At 40.5% G+C, this 20,937-nt stretch overlaps 3 protein-coding genes and 1 pseudogene across 6 annotated transcripts in view; all 4 read right to left on the bottom strand.

Moving 5' to 3' along the window:
* The window catches only part of LOC139366137 (kelch-like protein 3), a 33,401-nt gene extending 26,891 nt beyond the window's left edge, over positions 1-6,510 (bottom strand). The window contains exons 1-5 of one of the 2 annotated variants that reach the window (XM_071103280.1): positions 6,201-6,510; positions 3,842-3,964; positions 2,394-2,500; positions 2,060-2,181; positions 700-862 (exon numbers count right to left, since the gene is read on the bottom strand). In XM_071103280.1, the coding sequence (XP_070959381.1) occupies positions 700-862; positions 2,060-2,181; positions 2,394-2,500; positions 3,842-3,964; positions 6,201-6,220 (535 nt within the window). In that variant the 5' untranslated portion in view covers positions 6,221-6,510. Of the gene's footprint in view, positions 1-699; positions 863-2,059; positions 2,182-2,393; positions 2,501-3,841; positions 3,988-6,200 lie in introns of those variants that run through there. The other variant, XM_071103279.1, reaches the window with a different exon arrangement.
* Positions 6,511-6,976: 466 nt separating this feature from the next.
* On the bottom strand, positions 6,977-16,305 carry LOC139366134 (heterogeneous nuclear ribonucleoprotein A0-like). 2 transcript variants are annotated; one of them, XR_011626724.1, is made up of 3 exons: positions 15,581-16,305; positions 7,506-7,635; positions 6,977-7,225 (listed from the first exon to the last, which is right to left on the bottom strand). XR_011626724.1 is itself a non-coding variant. In XM_071103278.1 (1 exon), exon 1 carries the CDS (start codon positions 16,209-16,211, stop codon positions 15,324-15,326), a length of 888 nt encoding a protein of 295 aa, XP_070959379.1. In that variant the 5' UTR covers positions 16,212-16,302; the 3' UTR covers positions 14,686-15,323. The 2 variants fall into 2 exon arrangements, 1 of the variants encoding a protein (XP_070959379.1); XM_071103278.1 differs by lacking the exons at positions 6,977-7,225; positions 7,506-7,635 and having other exon boundaries at positions 14,686-16,302.
* LOC139366135 (heterogeneous nuclear ribonucleoprotein A0-like) lies at positions 12,822-13,851 on the bottom strand (annotated as a pseudogene).
* Positions 16,306-17,734: 1,429 nt separating the features above from the next.
* On the bottom strand, positions 17,735-20,591 carry LOC139366133 (heterogeneous nuclear ribonucleoprotein A0-like). 2 transcript variants are annotated; one of them, XM_071103275.1, is made up of 2 exons: positions 19,455-20,591; positions 17,735-18,211 (listed from the first exon to the last, which is right to left on the bottom strand). In XM_071103275.1, exon 1 carries the CDS (start codon positions 20,526-20,528, stop codon positions 19,599-19,601), a length of 930 nt encoding a protein of 309 aa, XP_070959376.1. In that variant the 5' UTR covers positions 20,529-20,591; the 3' UTR covers positions 17,735-18,211; positions 19,455-19,598. The 2 variants fall into 2 exon arrangements, with proteins under 2 accessions (XP_070959376.1, XP_070959378.1); XM_071103277.1 differs by having other exon boundaries at positions 17,735-18,207; positions 19,455-20,588.
* Between the last annotated feature and the right edge of the window lie 346 nt (positions 20,592-20,937).

Raw genomic sequence — 20,937 nt, 5'->3', positions numbered from 1 at the left:
TTGCCATGGATAATGCTATGTTCTTCTGCTCAAACATAATAACAAAATGAATACTGATAAATTAATTGTTTTTTGAATTTTCAGTTCTCCCCGTCTAGCTTTTATTTTGGTGATTGTTGGTTCTCAAAAATGATATTATAAAAAATATATATAGGTCCATTATCTGGTTTTAGTCCTTTGAGTCCTCTGAAACCATTTTTCCATCCCGAAAATATATATTTTTAAATAATAATAAAATTACAATTTGGACTTAGGTGACCGGAAAAAAAGCTTAGGCGGCCCGCCCAAGGATTAGATTACAGTGGTAGAAAGTAGCCTATCATAAATGTCAACTTTGTACAGTATAGGGTTACGACGAAACCAGTATCACAATACAATAAAAGAAGTATGGCAAGGAAAGAAAACCTGAAGCGGGAAACAAACATCATTATGTTGTCATCCAATTCCAGTTTTCAAGCTACAGCACACAATATTTGACATAAAGCAAGTTTTTGAAGATCCAAAGAGTTTGGTCTGCGCCACGGTTTAATTTTTGCCATGGAAAATCGAGTATTGAGATTCTGGTTTTGCCACAACCCTTCTGCAGTTTGCTTTTTAACTGCCTTCTGACCAAGACAGAGGCCAGTTTCTCCATCCCCTCCCCTAATTCCCACATGCTCTGCCTGTTGAATCCTAGAAGTGAGGTGGGAGTCCACTCACCAGCATAGGCATGGGACTGGTTGAGGAGCTGTGTGCATGTGTGGAGGTCAGCAAAGGCTCGAATGCCCAGACAGTTGGTGGCGTGCAGCTGGCTCTGCAGGAACTCACAGCACACCTGCCTCACGTCCATCAGCTGCAGGAGACTGGCTGCAGGCAGGAGTACCTACAGAGACACACCTTAGGTCAGAACACAGAGCAGGAGACACTATAGACATAACAGACATCTAAGCAACCCACAAAAGGGAGAGAGAGAAAAGAGAGAGCAGACCCCATAAAAGACACAATCACCAGGACAACTAATAGAATACACAGTAGCAGGGAACAAATCTCATTGTGCTTGTTTTTCTAATGCCAAGCAAATCTCCATGTCTTTATTTAGAACTCAGAGGATTTTAATATTATTGAACGGTTTGAAGAATATTTTGGAGGCAGACTCATTCCAATTTAATTCCAGTGTTAGAGTTAATACCAAAGTAGAAGGCAACCGAAACAGAGGCCAGACTCAGAATGGACAAAGGGCCGGAAACAGACAAATATTTACTAGGATAAGGGCTTAAACTGGGAAAACCACAAAACAAGGACAGCAGGGATTACAGGGGAACTCTGCATCCCTGGCTGTTTCTCAGACTTTAACCAGACAACTGGAATAATATGTACTGGTGGTATATGTTGGTCAATTCTAAAGGAGCCATTTGGCTTCTCTGGTTTATTAGCCTCCATCCTGCCAGTCTGTTGGTACTATTGTGTGCTTTAACAGGCAGCCCAGCGCTCCCATTTGCCCACATCCCCACGCAGTGCAAACACATAGAAACTAGGTCACTTAGCTCGGCTCTTCTTTGAAAAGCCCTGTGATTATTCATGTTTTTGCCTGTTGCCCTTAGGTCTGAACAGGGAGCTACAGGCTGACTATTATAGTGGGTGTTTTACGCAGCTGTGGTTCACACATTCTGAGAGAGCCCACACAGAAAGTACTGTAGCACCACACACACACAATGAAAAATGATCCAGTCTTATGACGAGACTTGGATGCCATTCTAAAACACACACACACACGTCTAAGCAGGCATGTTGCAAACACAGGGGATTTCCCCTCGCTCCATGCACATTTCCTGAGCTAATAATAACAGGAAATACCCTGCCTGCTGAAACACTGGCCTCACCAGCAAGGAAGGAGCAGACTGTCAACGCAGGAGAAAGGGAAAGGCCCGGGTAGGTGGAGACAATTCTATGCCACTTAAACAGCCAGTAAATTTGAAGAGTCCAATGAAGGAATACAAAGGCAACATGAAAGGATCCATGGAATCCAATGCTGTACTCAGTTTAACTTGGTTGAGACACAGATGGGGACGCTGTAGCTCACCTGAACGTTGTTCTCTGTTACTTCAATCTCAGCTGTATAGATATAGTCCACCAGCTTCCTAAGTGTCTGGCCATCCACATCCCTGATCTCCACCTGCTGGGCTTTGCTCTCACTCATGTCCCCTGTCCACCACACACATAGTGAGAGAAACCACTTGAGAAGGTTTTATGTGACAAGAGGAAAACAATCATCTCACTGTTGCAATAAAGCGGGCCTCACTTTCACAACATTTTTTACTTGACCCATTACTTTCACAATGATGACAAATGTAATCTATACACACAAATGCATACACTACACTATTTACCTTGAACTATATGAAGTGTAATAATACCTGTGAACATGGCACAGAAGTAGGGGCTGCAGGAGGCTAGCACCAACTTGTGAGCTGGCACCTCTATGTTTCCCGCCACCAACAGAACGTCGCACAGCATTTTCTTACTGTAAACACAAAAGATCTGAAAGGTTGGCTGTTGATGAACGGTGTTTTCAACAATCATCATACTGATGATTTCTTATTAACTGTCAACTGGATGTATAAATGCTCCCGCTGTGTGCCAAGGTCATTGTATTAGGTAATTGCACAGTAGGCTACTCGATGCCAAGAATAGGCTGTTATGTATAATGTGTAGGCTATTAAAGTGTATAATTAGTTATATTATCTGGGTTAAATTATCAACACATTACAATACTTATTTTCAATGATGGAAAAAGGGGATACTATGGAACTAGATAAAACAAAAGAACACCACGCTTTGCAATGCGAGGGGATCGTTCCGTGTAATTTCAGCAAGCCATGACACCCACCATCTCAAATTGTTCTGAAATCGATTCTGTACTTAGAAACAGACCCTACGCCAATCCGACACCAACAACATCCAGCCGTGATTGGGAGTCCCATAGTGCGGCGCACAATTGGCCCAGCATCGTCCGGGTTTGGCCGGGGTAGGCCGTCATTGTAAATAAGAATTTGTTCTTAACTGACATGCCTAGTTTAAAAAAGTGGGGGTTCCATGGGTGGGTTTTAACAATGTCTTTGGATTACTTGTGTCTTACTCACTAACCAGGTTTCCATCCAACCTTTTAATGTGAGTAAAGTATGTGTCAGATCAAAAATGTCATGACAAGCCTGATGGAAACATAAAATGTTTTGGTAAACTTTCCAAATGTTGACAAAAGAAAATAAGCTAGAGAAGGTGGGAAATGTGGGTGGAAGTGCTTTTATGAGCAAATATTGATATAATAACCATCATATCAAAGTAAACTTGTAGTCACGCAATGACATGTTGTGTGGTCCTCCCACTATGACTCGTTGGGAAGGAAAGCATGCAGTTTCTTAGGCTTCAGTCTACAGAAATAAATTATGATTACTTCATTGTTGGTTTTAGAGCTCGCAAGAAAAGCTTTTCACTGTACTTTTGCATGTGACATTAAAACTTGAAGATGAAATAAGTTATAATGAACTTCACAGGGTGGTGAAAGTGCAAGGTGATGAGCTTGATGCTCCTTTCCAATAAGTATTGAGGGTCTTTCTCTGGTGACATGATCATCGATGCTTGGCTGCCATTTGACAAATAAAAATTCTCGCTCTTTTGTCCATAATAATCTCATCGTGTAGGCTATAGGTGTGCTCTAGCCAACAGCGCTATCCGCTCACACGGTATCAAATCTAATTGTATTCAACATTCTGGCTTGAAGAGGATTAGAGAGGTCCATTTCCAGACTTTAGTGTATTTAAGAAATTTACTCATCTGTGTCCTGGCAAGGGTGAAACCAACTCACCTCCTTAAGTCATTCATCAGCTGAAAAGCCTTTCTCATATGGGTGTGGTTGAAGGTGTGCATCCCTGCATCCACTGCATCCTCCTCGGAGTCACAGGTTGGCTGCTGGACACTAGATTCTTGACTGGTCAGGGATAAACTGGACATAAATAGACTTACCTAGCTAGGATAGCTCAAAGATCATTAACCTCAGTCATAACCCTAGCGGATTAAACTCCACACCATGGTGAAGGAGTGGAGCAGAGATCTGGCTTTGTGGAATCTAGCTCTGACTACATCAATTCGCCCAAATTCAATACACACACAAACACACACACACACCACCGTTCAAAAGTTTGGGGTCAATTAGAAATGTCCTAGTTTTTGAAAGAAAATCTATTTTTTTGTCCATTAAAATAACATCAAATTGATCAGAAATACAGTGTAGACATTGTTAATGTTGTAAATGACTATTGTAGCTGTAAACGGCAGATTTTTTTAATGGAATATCTACATAGGCCCATTATCAGCAACTATCACTCCTGTGTTCCAATGGCACGTTGCGTTAGCTAATCCAAGTTTATCGTTTTTAAAAAGGCTAATTGACCATTAGAAAACCCTTTTTCAATTATGTTAGCACAGCTGAAAACTGTTGTTCTGATTAAAGAAACAATAAAACTGGCCTTCTTTAGACTAGTTGAGTATCTGGAGCATCAGCATTTGTGGGTTCAATTACAGGCTCAAAATGGCCAGAAACAAAGTACCTTCTTCTGAAACCCGTCAGTCTATTCTTGTTCTGAGAAATTAAGGCAATTTCATGCGAGAAATTTCCAAGAAACTGAAGATCTTGTACAATGCTGTGTACTACTCCCTTCACAGAACAGCACAAACTGGCTCTAACCAGAATAAAAAGAGGAGAGGGAGGCCCCGGTGCACAATTGAGCAAGAGGACAAGTATATTAGTGTCTAGTCCTCAACTGGCAGCTTCATTCAATTGTACCAGCAAAACACCAGTTTCAACAGTGAAGAGGCGACTCCGGGATGCTGGCCATCTAGGCAGAGTTCCTCTGTCTGTGTTCTTTTACCCATCTTTTATTTTTATTGGCCAGTCTGAGATATGGCTTTTTCTTTGCAACTCTGCCTAGAAGGCCAGCATCCCAGAGTCGACCTCTTCACTTTCGATGTTGAGACTGGTGTTTTGCGGGTACTATTTAATCAAGCTGCCAGTTGAGGTAAAGGGTGGCTATTTGAAGAATCTCAAATCTCAAATATATTTTTATTTGTATAACACTTTTTTGGTTACTACATGATCCCGTATGTGTTTATTCATAGTTTTTGATGTATTCACTATTATTCTACAGTGTAGTAAATAGTACAAATAAAGAGAAACCCTTGAATGAATAGGTGTTCTAAAACTTTTGACCGCTTGTGTGTGTGTTTGTATGTATGTATGTGAAACGGCTACCTATGTTTGTACTCTGTAGTTGTGTTCCTTTCTTTGTTTCCTGAAATCCACACTTTTCAATAAACGTGAATCAAATACACCCACCGACTGTTTGCTCATTGCTGTAAAATGGCAACTCCGCGCAAATTCCAATTAAATCTCAACAAGGAAACAGTCGGTAGTTGTATTTGTTTAAGGTTTATTGAAAAAGTTGAGATTTCAGCAAACAAAAAGGCTCACAACTACAGAGCACAAACCTATGTACACGGTAGTCGTTTCATAATTTAATTTTTTTTGAAGTATTGACTTTGGGCGAATCGATGTGGTCGGAGCTAGTCATCAGAAACTTCCTTCACCGTGGAGTTAAGTCAACTATCGTCACCCCAGCTTGTACAAAGATAGCATTAACAAAATACAACTGTAATTTCAAAAGATAATGCTGGGTTCTCACTGCTCAATAACTGAGCAAAATATATTTTAAAGGACAACGTATAGTAAGTAACGTATGCTTCAGTACAGTGGCTAACGCCTGTACTGTGTGCTAACACAGAGAGTACAGTAACGTTACTAGCAGCTGATGTGTTGGTCGTTAGTTACCTAGCTAGCAAGGTAGTCATTTGGCAGTTATTATCTTTAGCTATGACTTGGTTACTAGTACCACGATATAATAAGTATGTGTTACCCTTATTGACAAACTAGAAGATAGGTACAGCTGTCCCGGGATTGCTTTTTGTTCACGCTGTTCGCTTAGCTTGCTAATGTTAGCTAGCTACATCGGCATAAAAATGCGTGCAGTACAGTAGTTAGCTAGCAAGTTAGCCAGCTATTCATGGAAATGCCAAATCTCTATAAATCAACTGGCAAGTTATATCCGACAACAGCTGTACGGTATTCATCGGAAGACTACACTTACATCATGACTCCTCTGACAACTTACCCCAACGTTGCACAGTCCATGATATCAGATATGCTGCATGAGTTGTACCGGGGTTGGCTACGGGCCCATGCACAAAATGAATCGTTCAAAGTCCAACACAACACTCACTGCATGAGGTGGCTTATCGAATCTACACTTATTCATTAGCTGACAAATAAACCTAGCTAATAAGCAGACATCTTGTCATGGTTACTGCTTATTTCCTTTCTACCCTAAACTATTAACAAAATGTGTTATTTTCTGACTGAGCAAGAAAGGCTAGAGAATGTGTTTCCCACTGCTGCTTCATCCTGCCCCATTTTCAATCGACAAAGCTTTGTTCCACCGGAGGAAAATCTTTTCTGCTTGCTCCCGCGTTGCTAGGTTACTGCATGTCAGGACGATGAGAAGGATCCAATCAAGCAATGGTCGTTGTCGATTACAAACTAGCAAGCCATCAATTAGATAACGTGGTAATATATCAACATAATATAGAATATTGATGTATGAACTAATTACATGTGAGTTAACATTAGGCTATTCAAAATAGTTATCGTCCAAAGTTTTAGCTAGCAATAATGTGTGGAAGCTTATTTAGGGCTAGAAGTGTGAGGGTCTATGACAGTGAATTTGAAATGTGAGAATGTAGGCCTAATGTGTTTCACTTTTTTTTTTTTTTTTTTAAGTCATCGTTGTTTCAAGGTTGCTTAAAACAGCATGCATCCTACATTACAATACAATTAGCTCACACACAAAACATAGCTTTACATTTGAAAAGAATGAAGAATGTAGCTATAGGTTTAAAACAAAATATATTTACTGAATCCACAAACAAATATAACAGTACAGAACAAGTAGTATGTGATTCCACAAACTGGAATACAAAACAAGGATACATATCTTAATGATTAATTGAAAGTTTCAACCTTCCTAACAGGTGGATATTAGGCCAGAGGTCCTTCAAAACACCCACATTTTTCACAGACATTCTTCATCCTGTAATGACAGGACCACTGGAGCTGGATCAGCACAGTCCAGGGTCACACCTGTCAATTTTTTTTTGATTAGATCACCATTAAAACAATTTCTAAAAGCCATGCAGTGTCCAGTTACTATCCACTGGCAATTTAACATTTTAAACCAGATAGTCATTCACCATTTATCAGCAAAGAAATGCTGCCCTCCTTAGGCTGAAGACAAAAACATACAGAAGTTCCTTGACTGAAAATAAACACTGAATGAATATAATTGTGTAGGTCATATCCAATTACATGTATGTAAATAGAATTCCTCTAATAAGTAAATGAGTACAAAAAGTAAAATCACCATAGCCGTTCCAGTGCCATAAACAGGGTTTCCCTCCTTATAGGAACTTTCCTCATCTTGATCCAATCAATCCCATGAGATCCTCATCAACCAGCAGGATTTATGAAGAAGAATGTGTCATCTATCCATTCTGTGGAAGAAAATAACATCTTAGAAATTGTCATCCAGACAGGCAAAAATGTGTTTCTCAGTGAAGTGAAATAGGCCCAGGAATATTTCAATGACGCATGTTTGAACAAGGGCCATGTGGTTATAATTACTAATCACAACTCGTCATGGGAAGGGGGGTAGAATGCAGGACAAGTACCTGTCAAGTGTGTGATGTATTGTGTACAGCCAATCCTTCAAAAATAAATTGAACCAGTCATTTAACCAAAATGAACCTAAGCTACTATGGAAAATACTTTTAGATGCAAGACTAGGCCTAGGGCAAAACTATAGAAGCTGTTAGAACAGGACTAATTGACTTTCCAATGTAAAATGGTTGATAACAAAAGCAGAACACACAGGCAAAACACTGAGTTGGTGAGGGAAGGGATACTTTATGTACGGCAAATAACTGAAGCGTCAAACCTTGCAAATAATACGCGGTTCTCTTTGCTTTTTTGGAAAAATAAAATCTGGACTAATGTGTCAGGAACATAGGAACTCCAAGCTCCTGTCTAAAATGGCTATGGGTTATAATTATCAAACAAAAAAGGTCCAGAATCACATCCAAGCTTGAATTTTTAGGTTGTTGTATTTACACTGTTAAGATAAGAGCTGAAGACACCAATTTCCAGAAAGTACAAATATAATGGATTTACTTATTTATCTGGAATTAGTGGACTGTTGAGCTATTGTTCAGATGCATGCATGTTTGACCAACATGTGAAAACCTGACTGTAGTACAGAGCTTAACCCCTCAATGGGACTCCATGTTAAAGATCAAATATTGATGTTATGTAATAATGTCTTGTGTATAAAGTATTGTAACAAACCTGATGTCTTATGGAAGCATATCCTATGGACTTTCAGCTGGGATTCTACAGCTCGGAGTACCATGGAGATTCCCATGACGTAGAGGATACAGTTTAGGTATCTCCAGCCTATGTGTTCACTAAGGGTGTTGGAACAGAGCTCAATAATTCCTTTTATGAAGAAATAAGACATTCTGGAGGTAATACGTATATGTTGAAAGATATACAAAATAGTCTATTCATTACTCTACCAAATCTGATTGATTGAATATAAAATAGTTTGCCTTGAATAGCTATCAAAACAAGAGTTGGTAGAAAATAAGAATAAAGAATACATTCAGTAAAATCTAGGAATTAATTTCAAGGTGCTTAAAAGTACAAACCCTGATTACGTTTTCCGTACCACAGCAGGTTACTTACTGTTGTTTCATACCCTAAGTTATACCTGATTTAATTCAAAGTACCAAATAAGGTCTTTTTTGGACCATTCCTCTTTACAAAACTGTTTCATTTCAGCAATATTCTTGGGATGTCTGGAGTGAACTGCTCTCGAGGTCATGCCACAGCATCTCAAAATCGGGTTGAGGTCAGGACTCTGACTGGGCCACTCCAGAAGGCATATTTTCTTCTGTTGAGGCCATTCTGTTGTTGATTTACTTCTGTGTTTTGGGTCATTGTCCTGTTGCATCACCCAACTTCTGTTGAGCTTTAATTGGTGGACAGAAAGCCTATCATTCTCCTGAAAAATGTCTTGATAAACTTGGGAATTCATCTTTCCGTTGATGATGGCAAGCTGTCCAGGCCCTGAGGCAGCAAAGCAGCCGCAAACCATGGTGATCCCTCCACCATACTTTACAATTGGGATTAGGTTTTTATGTTGGTGTGCTGTGCCTTTTTTTCTCCATACATAGTGTTGTGTGTTCCTTCCAAACAACTCAACTGTAGTTTCAGCTGTCCACAGAACATTTTGCCAGTAGCGCTGTGGAACATCCAGGTGCACTTTTGCTAAGTTGTTTTTGGACAGCAGTGGCTTCTTCCGTGGCGTCCTCCCATGAACACCATTCTTGTTTAGTGTTTTACGTGTCGTAGAGATGTTAGCATGTTCCAGAGATTTCTGTAAGTCTTTAGCTGACACTATAGGATTCTTCTTAACCTCCTTGAGCATTCTGCGCTGTGCTCTTGCAGTCATCTTTGCAGAATGGAACACTCCTAGGGAGAGTAGCAACAGTGCTGAACTTTCTCCATTTATAGACAATTTGTCTTACCGTGGACTGATCAAGGCTTTTAGAGATACTTTTGTAACCCTTTCCAGCTTTATGCAAGTCAACCATTCTTAATCTTTGGTGTTTTGTTCGAGACATGGTTCACATCGGTCAATGCTTCTTGTGAATAGCAAACTCAAATTTTGTGAGTTTTTCTTTAGGGCAAGGCAGCTCTAACCAACATCTCCAATCTCGTCTCATTGATTGGACTCCAGGTTAGCGGACTCCTGACTCCAATTAGCTTTTGGAGACACTATGTGTGTTTATTGTTGTGACTTAGATGGAGATCAGATCAAATTTGATGAGGATACATTTTTTGCAGAAATCCAGGTAATTCCAAAGGGTTCACATAATATTTCTTGCCTTGTTACTGAATTCCTTTGTGGTTCTACTGTCAAATAGAACAACTGGAACGCTTAGATAAAATCTGTTATCAGAATTTGAAGTAGTTGAGTGAGACAATGTTCATGGTAACAACTATAGCATAATAACCATACTAATGATACAAGTATTTATTAACATATAAACTAAATGGGAATAACAAACCAAACTAAAACAAATAGCCTACATTTCGGGACCAGCAGCAGTGAACCTAGAATACTTAAAAAGTATGACCTAGTCCTTACAGCCTAAATACTGCAATGAGACTTTCCTTTGAGACCAAACACTATTGGGCAAATTTTATCATATACTTTGGTATAGTGTCGGGGCAAGTAATAATATATTTTATGGCCAATATAACTTCAGTTGCCTATTAACTAATTAGATGCAGGAAATGACTCAAATCAAGTTCACTGCAATTGACTACATGGCTAGTCAGTCAAACATGGGGTCCCATATTAATAACACGCCAACTTAAATCCAAATATTTAAAACAAAATGCAATTTACTTACAACACATTACCTAAAGAAAAAAAAATGCACTAACAAGCAAAGAGACTTGGCTATTTAACTTAATTTCAATAACATCTGGGCAAAATACAAAACTGCAGTCCTCCACTGCTCAAAACAAAATAGTCCAAAGGAGTAGTCCTATTACTTGTGGACAATGGACATTTAGACCGAAGTTATTTGAGACATTTTGGAGTGAAGACATCTGCCTTCTAGTGCTCTGTAGTTGCTATGGGCATGAAGACCGCTGTCTAGAAATTTACTGGGCATTCTGAAGGTATTCAGACCCTGTGACTTTTTCTACATTTTGTTTTGTTACAGCCTTATTCTAAAATTGATTAAACTGTTTTGTCCCCCCCTCAGTCTACACACACTACCCCATATTGACGAAGCAAAATCGGTTTGACATTTTTTGCAACTGTATAAAAAAATACTGAAATATCACATTTACCTAAGTATTCAGACCCTTTACTCAGTACTTTGTTGAAGCACCTTTGGCTGCGATTACAGCCTCAAGTCTTTTGGGGTATGATGCTTCAAGCTTGGCACACCTGTATTTGGGGAGTTTTTCCCATTCTTCTCTGCAGATCCTCTCAAGCTCGGTCAGGTTGGATGGAGAGCGTCGCTGCACAGCTATTTTCAGGTCCCTTCCAGAGATGTTCGATCAGGTTCAAGTCCGGGCTCTGGCTGGGCAACTCAAGGACATTCAGAGACTTGTCTCAAAGCCACTCTTGCGTTGTCTCGGCTGTGTGATTAGGGTCGTTGACCTGTTGGAAGGTGAACCTTCGCCCCAGTCTGAGGTTCTGAGCTCTCTGGAGTAGGTTTTCATTAAGGATCTCTCTGTACTTTGCTCTGTTCATCTTTCCCTTGATCTTGAATAGTAAGGATTGTGCCAAGTTTCCTTCAAACGTGACACTTGGCATTGAGGCCAAAGAGTTCAATATTGGTTTCATCAGACCAGAGAATCTTGTTTCTCATGGTCTGAGTCCTTTAGGCATACTCTAAGCGGGCAGTCATGTGCCTTTTACTGAGGAGTGGCTTCCATCTGGCCAATCTACCATAAAAGCCTGATTGGTGGAGTACTGCATAGGTTGTCCTTCTGGAAGGTTCTTCCATCTCCACAGAGGAACTCTGGAGCTCTGTCAGAGTGATCGGGTTCTTGGTCATCTCCCTAACCAAGCTCTTCTCCCTAACCAAGCTCTTCTCCCTGATTGCTCAGTTTGGCCTGGCGGACAGCTCTAGGAAGATTCTTGATGGTTCCAAACATCTTCCATTTAAGAATGATGGAGGCCTATGTTTTTGGGGACCTTCAATACTGCTGAAATTTGTTGATACCCTTCCCCAGATCGGTGCCTCAACACAATCCTGTCTCGGAGCTCTACGGGCAATTCCTTTGACCTCGTGGCTTAGTTTTTGCTCTGACATGCACTCTCAACTGTGGGACCTTTTATAGACAGGTGTGTGCCTTTCCAAATCATGTCCAATCAATTGAAATTTACCACAGGTGGACTCCAATCAAGTTGTAGAAACATCAAGGATTTTCAATGATAACAGGATGCACCTGAGATCAATAGCAAAGGGTCTCATAGCAAAGGGCCTGATACTTATGTAAATATTTTATAAAATTAGCTAAAATTTCTAAAAACCTGTTTTCGCTTTGTCATTATGGCGTATTGTAGGTAGATTGATGAAAAAATATATATATTTTATCCATTTTAGAATAGGACTAACGTAACAATGTGGAAAAAGTCAAGGGGTCAGAATACACTGTAGTTATGAAGGTAGAGACATCTGCCTCCAAGAGTATCTGTAGTTAGTTGCTAGATGGCCAAAGTAACTCTAGCTACCTATTTAGGCCAGCTTTAAATAGTGAATACTGTAGTAACTTTCCTGTCTGAAACACTTGGGCTCAGTATTCAGTCACTCTTGTGCCATTATAGAATGTTTGGTCGGAACAATGTTATTAAGAGTTCATTTTTACTAGGCAGTGGTGTAAAGTACTTAAGTAAAAAATACTTTAAATCACTACAAAAGCAGTTTTGGGGTGTATCTGTACTTTACTATTTATTTAACAACTTTTACTCCACTACATTCCTAAAGAAAATTAGGTACTTTTTACTCCTTACATTTTCCGACACCCAAAAGTACTTTTATATTATATTATATATTTTATATTATATATATATTATATATATATAGTTATATTTTGAATGCTTAGCAGGACAGGAAAATGATCTAATTCACACACTTATCAAGAGAAAATCCAAGGTCATCCTTTCTGCCTCATCTGACACTCACTAAACACAAATGTTTCATTTGTAAATTATGTCTGAGTGTTGAAGTGTGCCCCTGGCTATCCATAATAATTTTTTTTTTTATAAATTAAGAAAACACTGTCTGGTTTGCTTAGTAAGGAATTTGAAATTATTTATACTTTTAATTTAAGTACATTTTAGTGATTGCATTTACTTTTGATTCTTAAGTACATTTAAAACCAAATACTTAGACTTTTACTCAAGTAGTATTTTACTCTGTGACTTTCACTTGAGTCATCTTCTTTTAAAGGCATCTTCACTTTTACTCAAGTATGACAATTGGGTACTTTTTCCAGCAGTTACTAGGGGGATGGGACTGCTTTGAGTGAGATTTGATGCACCCCCACACTAGTTGCCATAGCCACCGACATATCCATTTTGAGACCTTGCTTCCCTCCCGCCACGGGGTTCCAGCAGCCTGCATTTCTTGCTTGGTGAGGGCTTTTTCACCTCAACTTTAGGGCCATTAATGGTGTGGAACTAAAGAACAACTGCTTAGTCGGCATAATCAGTATCTTTGAAAAACAAAACCCTCTTACCAGTTTGATTATTGATAATAACCTCGGCCTTCTCGATAGTGTCGAACTGAAAGTACTCGTTCAGAAGTTCATCCTCTGTAGCTTCTTTAACCACCGATAATTGTTTCTTAATGTTTGCCAGGGTCTCCCGCATCTTCACGTGCCACTGTACTTTTCTGTTCAACATTGTTGAAAACCAGGGCATGAGCCCGCACGGACATTGCAGCGTCTGCCTCCACAGCACTAGCAGTTACAAAACCAGACCGCAGTAGTTGCAGGTTCTGAATAACTACACAATCGGTGAGCTCGCCATACTGTTCAAATGGTTTACAAAGACCATCGTCAGTGGTGTAATCATTTAGTCCACCAACAAAGAGCTTGCAGAGTTGATTTTACATCTCTAGTATCTTGCTTTGATTATGCTATGTCAACACTGATTTGACGGTGCTTCTCCCGGTGCCTAAAATGTCAGATGTATAGATCACAGAGGGAGACAGATGGTTGGGGTTGACGTAATGAGTACAGGTCTCATACTGGCAAGCTATTGTAAATTGTTGGTATATTTGGCCTATTATAGTACAAAATTATCATTTTGACAGCAAAACAGGTAAATGCTGACATTTTATACATTTCCATAACCACAGGACCTAATATTTGTGCACATTGGTAAATTGGAATATTCTAAATTTTTAAAAAAATCAGGCCTGTCATGTAATTTGAAAAGGACAACCTGTAATGGTATGGAGCAGGTTTTTTTTGGCTACCTGTGCAGCAAAAAAAATGGGAGTGTTGATCGACTGTAAAGCAGAGAAAAATCACAATACTCACTGCCATTATCAAAACAAACCAGTGTCAGACATGTCTATTGACATGGGATATGTTGTTATCTGCAAAATCCTTGTCCTGTTAAAAAAAAATATATCTGATTATAAACCAAGAATCCCCTTCATTGAAAATGTGATTAAAAAAAGGCTTACAATATTAGCAAGAAAGCTTTTTGGTATTGGCGTAACACAGGAAATGATAGAGGGCCTAAAATAAAAATGCATGCCTGTTGGCCACTTAGCAGTCCCAGATTAGTCCATTCCTGAACAAGAAAGTAACCAGTGATAGTATGTTAGTAGGGTATGCAACTACCTCATGATAGAACTGTGATGCTGAATGATCTGAAGGTTTAACTTGATTCTCTTTTGAAACAAGAGGTCAGAATGGTTAAAATTGACAATAAGCGCTGATTGCTTTCAAACATTAAAAACTTTAATACAGCCAAGAGAGTTAGGCTCAATAGCCAACTAATATTTAAGTAACATTCCACAAAACTGCATTGCTTTGCAAGGTATTGAACAGCACATATTGGATGGAGAAAAGCATTGAGGTAACCATAAAAAAAGTATAATAATACAATAACCATAAGTACTTAATACTTTGACATGAAATATTATGATCTTAAAAACACAAGCATACACTAAGACTGCTTTCAAATCCATTAATACCCCTGAGTTTCATGTTGCTAAAGCAATATGTCTTGTTATTAACCTGGCTGGTACTAATGACATACAGTATCATACCAAAGTCTTGGAAGCAGCGACATTAACTACAATTAAATTTAAAAAATATTGAAAAGGAATCACTACACTACATTGACAAGTCAGAAAGTTGAATTGGTAATAATGTGTCCATCATGTCTTTAGTAGGGACAATGGTGTAGTCCGGTGGAGGGGGAGGGTACATCAGGGTGGGCGAGGGGCACGAGTACTTTAAGAAAATAGTAGCAACAAAGAAATGGGCAACTCTGACCCGTGTGTAAATGCAGGTCATTGAATCAGAAAATCAGAACATTTCAAATTATTGGGTCAAATGTGGCCAACGGTGTCTAATAACCACCATATCCACCTCTGCCATAACCACTGGCGCCTCCACGGGAGTACGGTGCTGCGCTCCTGGCAGAATAATTACCACCTTTCATTGCACCATAGCCGGAGGACTGCTGTCCGTAATCTTCGCCAAAGTCATTATAACCGTTCCCACCATAACTGCTCCCCATTTGATCTCCATAACCTCCTCCGTATCCCCCTTGGTTACCGTAACCACCTCCATTGCCGTAGCCGCCATCATTTCCTCCATAATTACCGCCATAGTTGCCGTAGCCGCCACCTCTTCCGCCGTCGTAGCCATTTTGAGACCCTCTCATTCCTCGCCCGCCTCTTCCCCGACCACCGGCTGACTGCATCTCTTGCTTGGTGAGGGCCTTCTTCACCTCCACTTTGTGCCCATTGATTGTGTGGAACTTCAACACCACTGCTTTGTCGGCAGAGTCATTATCTTCAAAATAGACAAAGCCAAATCCTCTTTTTTTGAGAGTCTGTTTGTCACTAATTACTTCGGCCTTCTCAATTGCCCCGAATTGAGAGAAATAATCATTCAAATGGTCGTCTTCTATGTCGTCTTTCAACCCACCGATAAATATTTTTTTAACTTTGGCGAGTGCCTCTGGCCTACCGGCATCTTCCCGTGCAACGGCCCTTTTTAACTCCACGTTGGTACCATCGACGACATGTGGCCTGGCGGCCATGGCTGCATCGGCCTCCTCCCCGCTTGAGTAGGTTACAAAGCCGAAGCACCGGGACCTTTGTAGCTGCTGGTTCTGGACCACTACGCAGTCAGTTAACTGGCCGTACTGCTCGAAATGTTGCCGAAGTCCATCGTCTGTAGTCTCGACGTTCAATCCACCGACAAACAGCTTACAAAGTTGGTTCGTCATGATTACTAGCCGAGTTGTTATGGAGCAAATAACAATTTACCCTGACAAAATCGTATCCCTCGTTGAATGCAGCGACCGCTGACGCAATGACGTCTGACGTAGGATTGGTAAAATAAATCACCAGTCCTGAATGGTTATTCCATTCAAATAGCAGTTTTTCTAATTTGTCAATTGACTTGTTTGATGAATCAAAAAGACAATGCCTATTCCAAGCACATTTCTTAAAAATATATTTTAAATTCGTCTAGTTAACTGGCTATGTTCTTGATCCTGCTTTGTAGTATACCCCAACACTTCATTCCAGTGTCCAGGCATTGCACATTCAATTGTCAGAAAGTGGGCACTCCTGAATAAATGTTGTGCAACACACCGATTTCTATATGCAATCTTGCCATACAACCTTGGCGTGGACACACCTCATTCCAGCTATTAATTTTTTTACATTGTAGAATGAAAACATAAAAACTGAAACGACACATGGAATCATGTAACCAAAGTGTTTAAAAAAAAATCTAAATACATTTTAGATTCTAAGAAACCAACCTTTGCCTTTACAGCTTTGCACACTTGGCATTCTCTCAATCAGCTTGGTGTCACCTGGAATGCATTTCAAGTAACAGGTGGAATTTATTTCCTTAATGCATTTGAGCCAATCAGTTGTGTTGTGACATGGTAGGGGTGGTATACAGAAAATAGCCATAGTAAGACGGTAAGCAAATAAAAAATATAAAAACGTAAAACGAAGCACTGATGAAACTGGCTCTGAGGACCGCCACGGGAAAGACTAGGTTACCTCTGCTGTGGAGGATACGGTCAGTTACCAGCATCAAATTGCAGCCCAAATAAAATGTTTGAGTTCAGACAAGCCTACCTGGTCCAATTGCTGCAAAGGAAAAAAGGAATACCAATAAGAGATTTGCTTGAAAGAGCAATGGACATTAGACCAGTGGAAACCTGTCCTTTGGTCTGAGTTCAAATTTTTATTCCAACTGCTGTACACATGGTTTCCGCCATGAAGGTGGTGTGGTGCTTTCCTGGGGATTTTAGAATTCAATTGCTTAAATTGTTTTTCAACAGGACAATGACCCAACACACCTCCAGACTGTTTAAGGGCCATTTGACCAAGGAGAACAATTGAGTGATGCATCAGATCACCTGACCTCAAACCAATTGAGTTGGTTTGGGATGAATTGGGGACTGCAGAGTGAAGGAAGAGCAGTCAAGTGCTCAGCATATGTTCAAACTTCAAGACTGTTGGGAAAGCATTCATGAAGCTTGTTGAATGCCTGGAGTACACAAATGTCAAGGCGGAGGATGGCTACTTTGAAGCTAAAATATAAATTGAGTCATTGTACACTTAATGACGTATTTCATAGTTTGTCAACGCCATTATTCCAACAATACAGAAAAGTCCAATTAAATGCTTGAATGAGTATGTCCAAACTTGACTGGTACTGTACATTACAAAATCTGAACCTGCCCCATTAATGGCATACCCGCATTAGGGCTGAGAATAGACAATATCACAATAGGTACTCATTTTATTGCAAACATTACTAAACATGGTCAGCTGCAACGGAACAATACATGGAAAGAAATGCTCAAAGCAAATTGGCTACCTTCTCTAAAATATGGAGAAGCTAACTTGAGTAACTAATTGTTATTTGCAAATATTTGAGTAAAGAGTGCAAGCCCTAGGCTGTAACTCCCATTCAACACAATGTTCTTCAAACCAACTGGTTTGAAGGCCAACAATGCAGTGTCCATTTTCCATAGTACACAATCTAACATTCACACCCAGTCTTCCTACAAAGGGTAAGAGAACCAAATTAGTTGGTGTCAACTACACCAACCACCTAGATTGACTTGACACAAGTAGTTATATGGGCATACGGTCCTGGTATTCCAAATCACCTGCGGCAGTGGGACAGCTTTAGCTGTGCCCCCCACCACCGGTCTTGATGTAGCCAAGTCGTTGCCAGATTGGTTTCCATGGCTACCTGGCGGAGAGGGGAAGAGTAAAGAATGAGACACTGCAGTTAAACCATTATGCCATGAGGTATGCCTAACGTGCCAGTTTATAGATTAATTAATGTAGAATGTGCACTTAATCGCTTCAGCCTACTTTTAGATTTAGGACCAAATGCGTGCAGTAAACATGTAAACTAAGATGCATAGGGCAAAATAAGAGCGGCTATGGATAAATGCAAGAACTATAAATAGGTGACATCGAGTACATTTCAGTACCATATCTGAATACTTGACCAACACAGTAAAGACAGGTTGATTTACATACCTAGTTTGCTGGATGTGATCCTAAAGAGATATTTCAGAATCCTATGACAATCGACCCCAGGTATTGCACAGGGTTCCTGTATAAAGTCAAACTGATACTGCTATTTTGGCGTACTTGGATAACAGTATGAACACCTAAATGTAGGAATCAAAGAAAATGAGCCCCCAGGTCCACAATATGCAAACGCCTGGTAACATGGAACAATGTTATTGCAAACCTACAACGCCTTCATGCATTGGCCATGGGCAAGCTGCGATCCTTCACCCAGGAAGTGTAATGGAAGAAATGCCATGAAGCTACTAAAGGTCAAATATATCACATAATATAACCAATATCAGAAGTGGACTTATGGCATCCTAGTAAAATGAATAAAAACTAGCTAAATTTGTTTAACTCTTTATTTCAAATGAACATACATATGCATACCAATGCTTAACAATTGTAGTTTGATGTTCAGACAGATTATACAATATACATGAGATTTATGTAGTAAATTAAAGGAACGGTCAGCTCATTGCTGAACGCTCTGTGTAGGGAAATTACTGACGTACTTCGTTAACTTACAAAACATTTTGGAAAGAAAATTAAACGTTTAAACTGGATCCGGCCCACCAAATACGCGTACCCAACAACCTATAGGCTAGTGGACAGAATACACATTTACATAGCTAATAAATCCAATTATATAGCACATGCGTCCCAATCCTCTAGACTAGATCCATGGGAATTTCCTTACTACTTGCTAAAATGTAGATAAGAGAAAGTATAGTATCAAAACAAAATGTAACTAACCTAAACACGAATGTACGCATACGTAAAATAAAAAGCAGGTCAACGAACGACAGCTACACGCCCTCATCTTGGAACATAAATGAATTTAGCAATCAAACGTGTCCTATAGCAAGAGCTGGACGTGCAAATCAGGTTCTGGGAAGTGATCTTCCTACCTGTTTGTTTCGAGGTCTTCAATGATTTGGTGTCACAGTGTCCGCATTTTGCCAAATGCCCGTGGACTGAATTTGAGTACGGTTTGAAGATCAGACGGGTATGTGTGGAGATGTATTTTCAAATAGTCTGTCGTAGCCACCGGTTTAGTAGCCGCCATACGCCCCTCTGCTGTAGCCACCTGCACCGCCTCGGGGGGCGTAGGGAGCAGGGCTCCTACCAGCGTAGTTGGTGCCGCCTTTCATGGGCCCATAACCGGAGGACTGCTGGCTGTACCCACTGCCAAAGTCACTGTAGCCATTGCCGCCACCATAGCCTCCCATCTGGTCGCCGTAACCACCTCCGTAGCTTGCGCCTCCCCCATAGGCACCGCCGTAGCCTCCACTTCCGTAGCCACCGCCATAGCCACCAGCACTGCCCCCGTAGCCCCCACCGAAACCACCCCCGTAGCTGTCGTAACCACCTCTGCCGCCTCCGAAGCCATTTTGTCCTCCTCTCATGCCTCTTCCTCCCCTTCCGCCACGACCTGTAGCTTGCATCTCCTGCTTTGTGAGGGCTTTCTTCACCTCCACCTTGTGCCCATTGATGTTGTGGAACTTAAGTACCACTGCCTTATCGGCCGAATCGTTATCTGTGAAGTGAACAAAACCAAAACCTCTTTTCTTTCCGGTTTCCTTCTCTGCGATAACTTCGGCCTTCTCGATCTCGCCGAACTGGGAAAAATACTCATTCAGATGTTCATCTTCGATGTCGTCTTTCAGTCCCCCGATGAATATTTTCTTGACCTTGGCGAGTGCCTCGGGTTTACCGGCATCTTCACGAGCGACCGCTCTTTTCAACTCCACGTTGGTGCCATCAACGACATGTGGCCTTGCCGCCATTGCTGCATCTGCCTCCTCAGCGCTCGAGTAGGTTACAAAGCCAAAACAGCGGGACCTCTGTAGCTGCTTATTCACAACTACAACGCAGTCGGTCAGTTGACCGTACTGCTCAAAATGCTTGCGGAGCCCATCATCTTCGGTATCTACGTTCAATCCACCAACAAAAAGTTTGCAAAGTTGAGAGGAGTTATCCATTTTCGTCAGGAACGACCGCGTTGCTCGACAGAAACAAAAAAAAAAAGCACAGGCAATGCTTAGAGGTGGAGTCAATAAATAGAATCCAGGCCATATTTATACCGAGGTTATAGTGACGTCATACTACAGCAACACCGTTACGCCCCCTTACATTGGGTTTGTTCAGGAGGGTCACTATGTAGTAAACGCTGCGCAGAGATTATGTGATCTGTAGGCTACGTCAACCGCCAAAGTACTAGCGCCAAGGTAATTCATATGCATGACAGATTAGTGTATTTCCCGCAGCCCCTTTGTCCCCAGTTGACCCTCGTGAGTAAACAGATTATATTTTGTTCTTGTGTGGGTTGGAAAGTCGTTTTGAAAATTAAGAGTATGTTTATGTTGTAGTTAGTATCCTTTTTTTATGTGT

The sequence above is a fragment of the Oncorhynchus clarkii genome, chromosome 14, assembly GCF_045791955.1.
Source record: "Oncorhynchus clarkii lewisi isolate Uvic-CL-2024 chromosome 14, UVic_Ocla_1.0, whole genome shotgun sequence".
NCBI classification, from domain to species: Eukaryota; Metazoa; Chordata; class Actinopteri; order Salmoniformes; family Salmonidae; genus Oncorhynchus; species Oncorhynchus clarkii.
The sequence above is the reverse complement of the archived record's forward strand: the minus strand, read 5'-3'. Positions and strand labels throughout refer to the sequence as shown.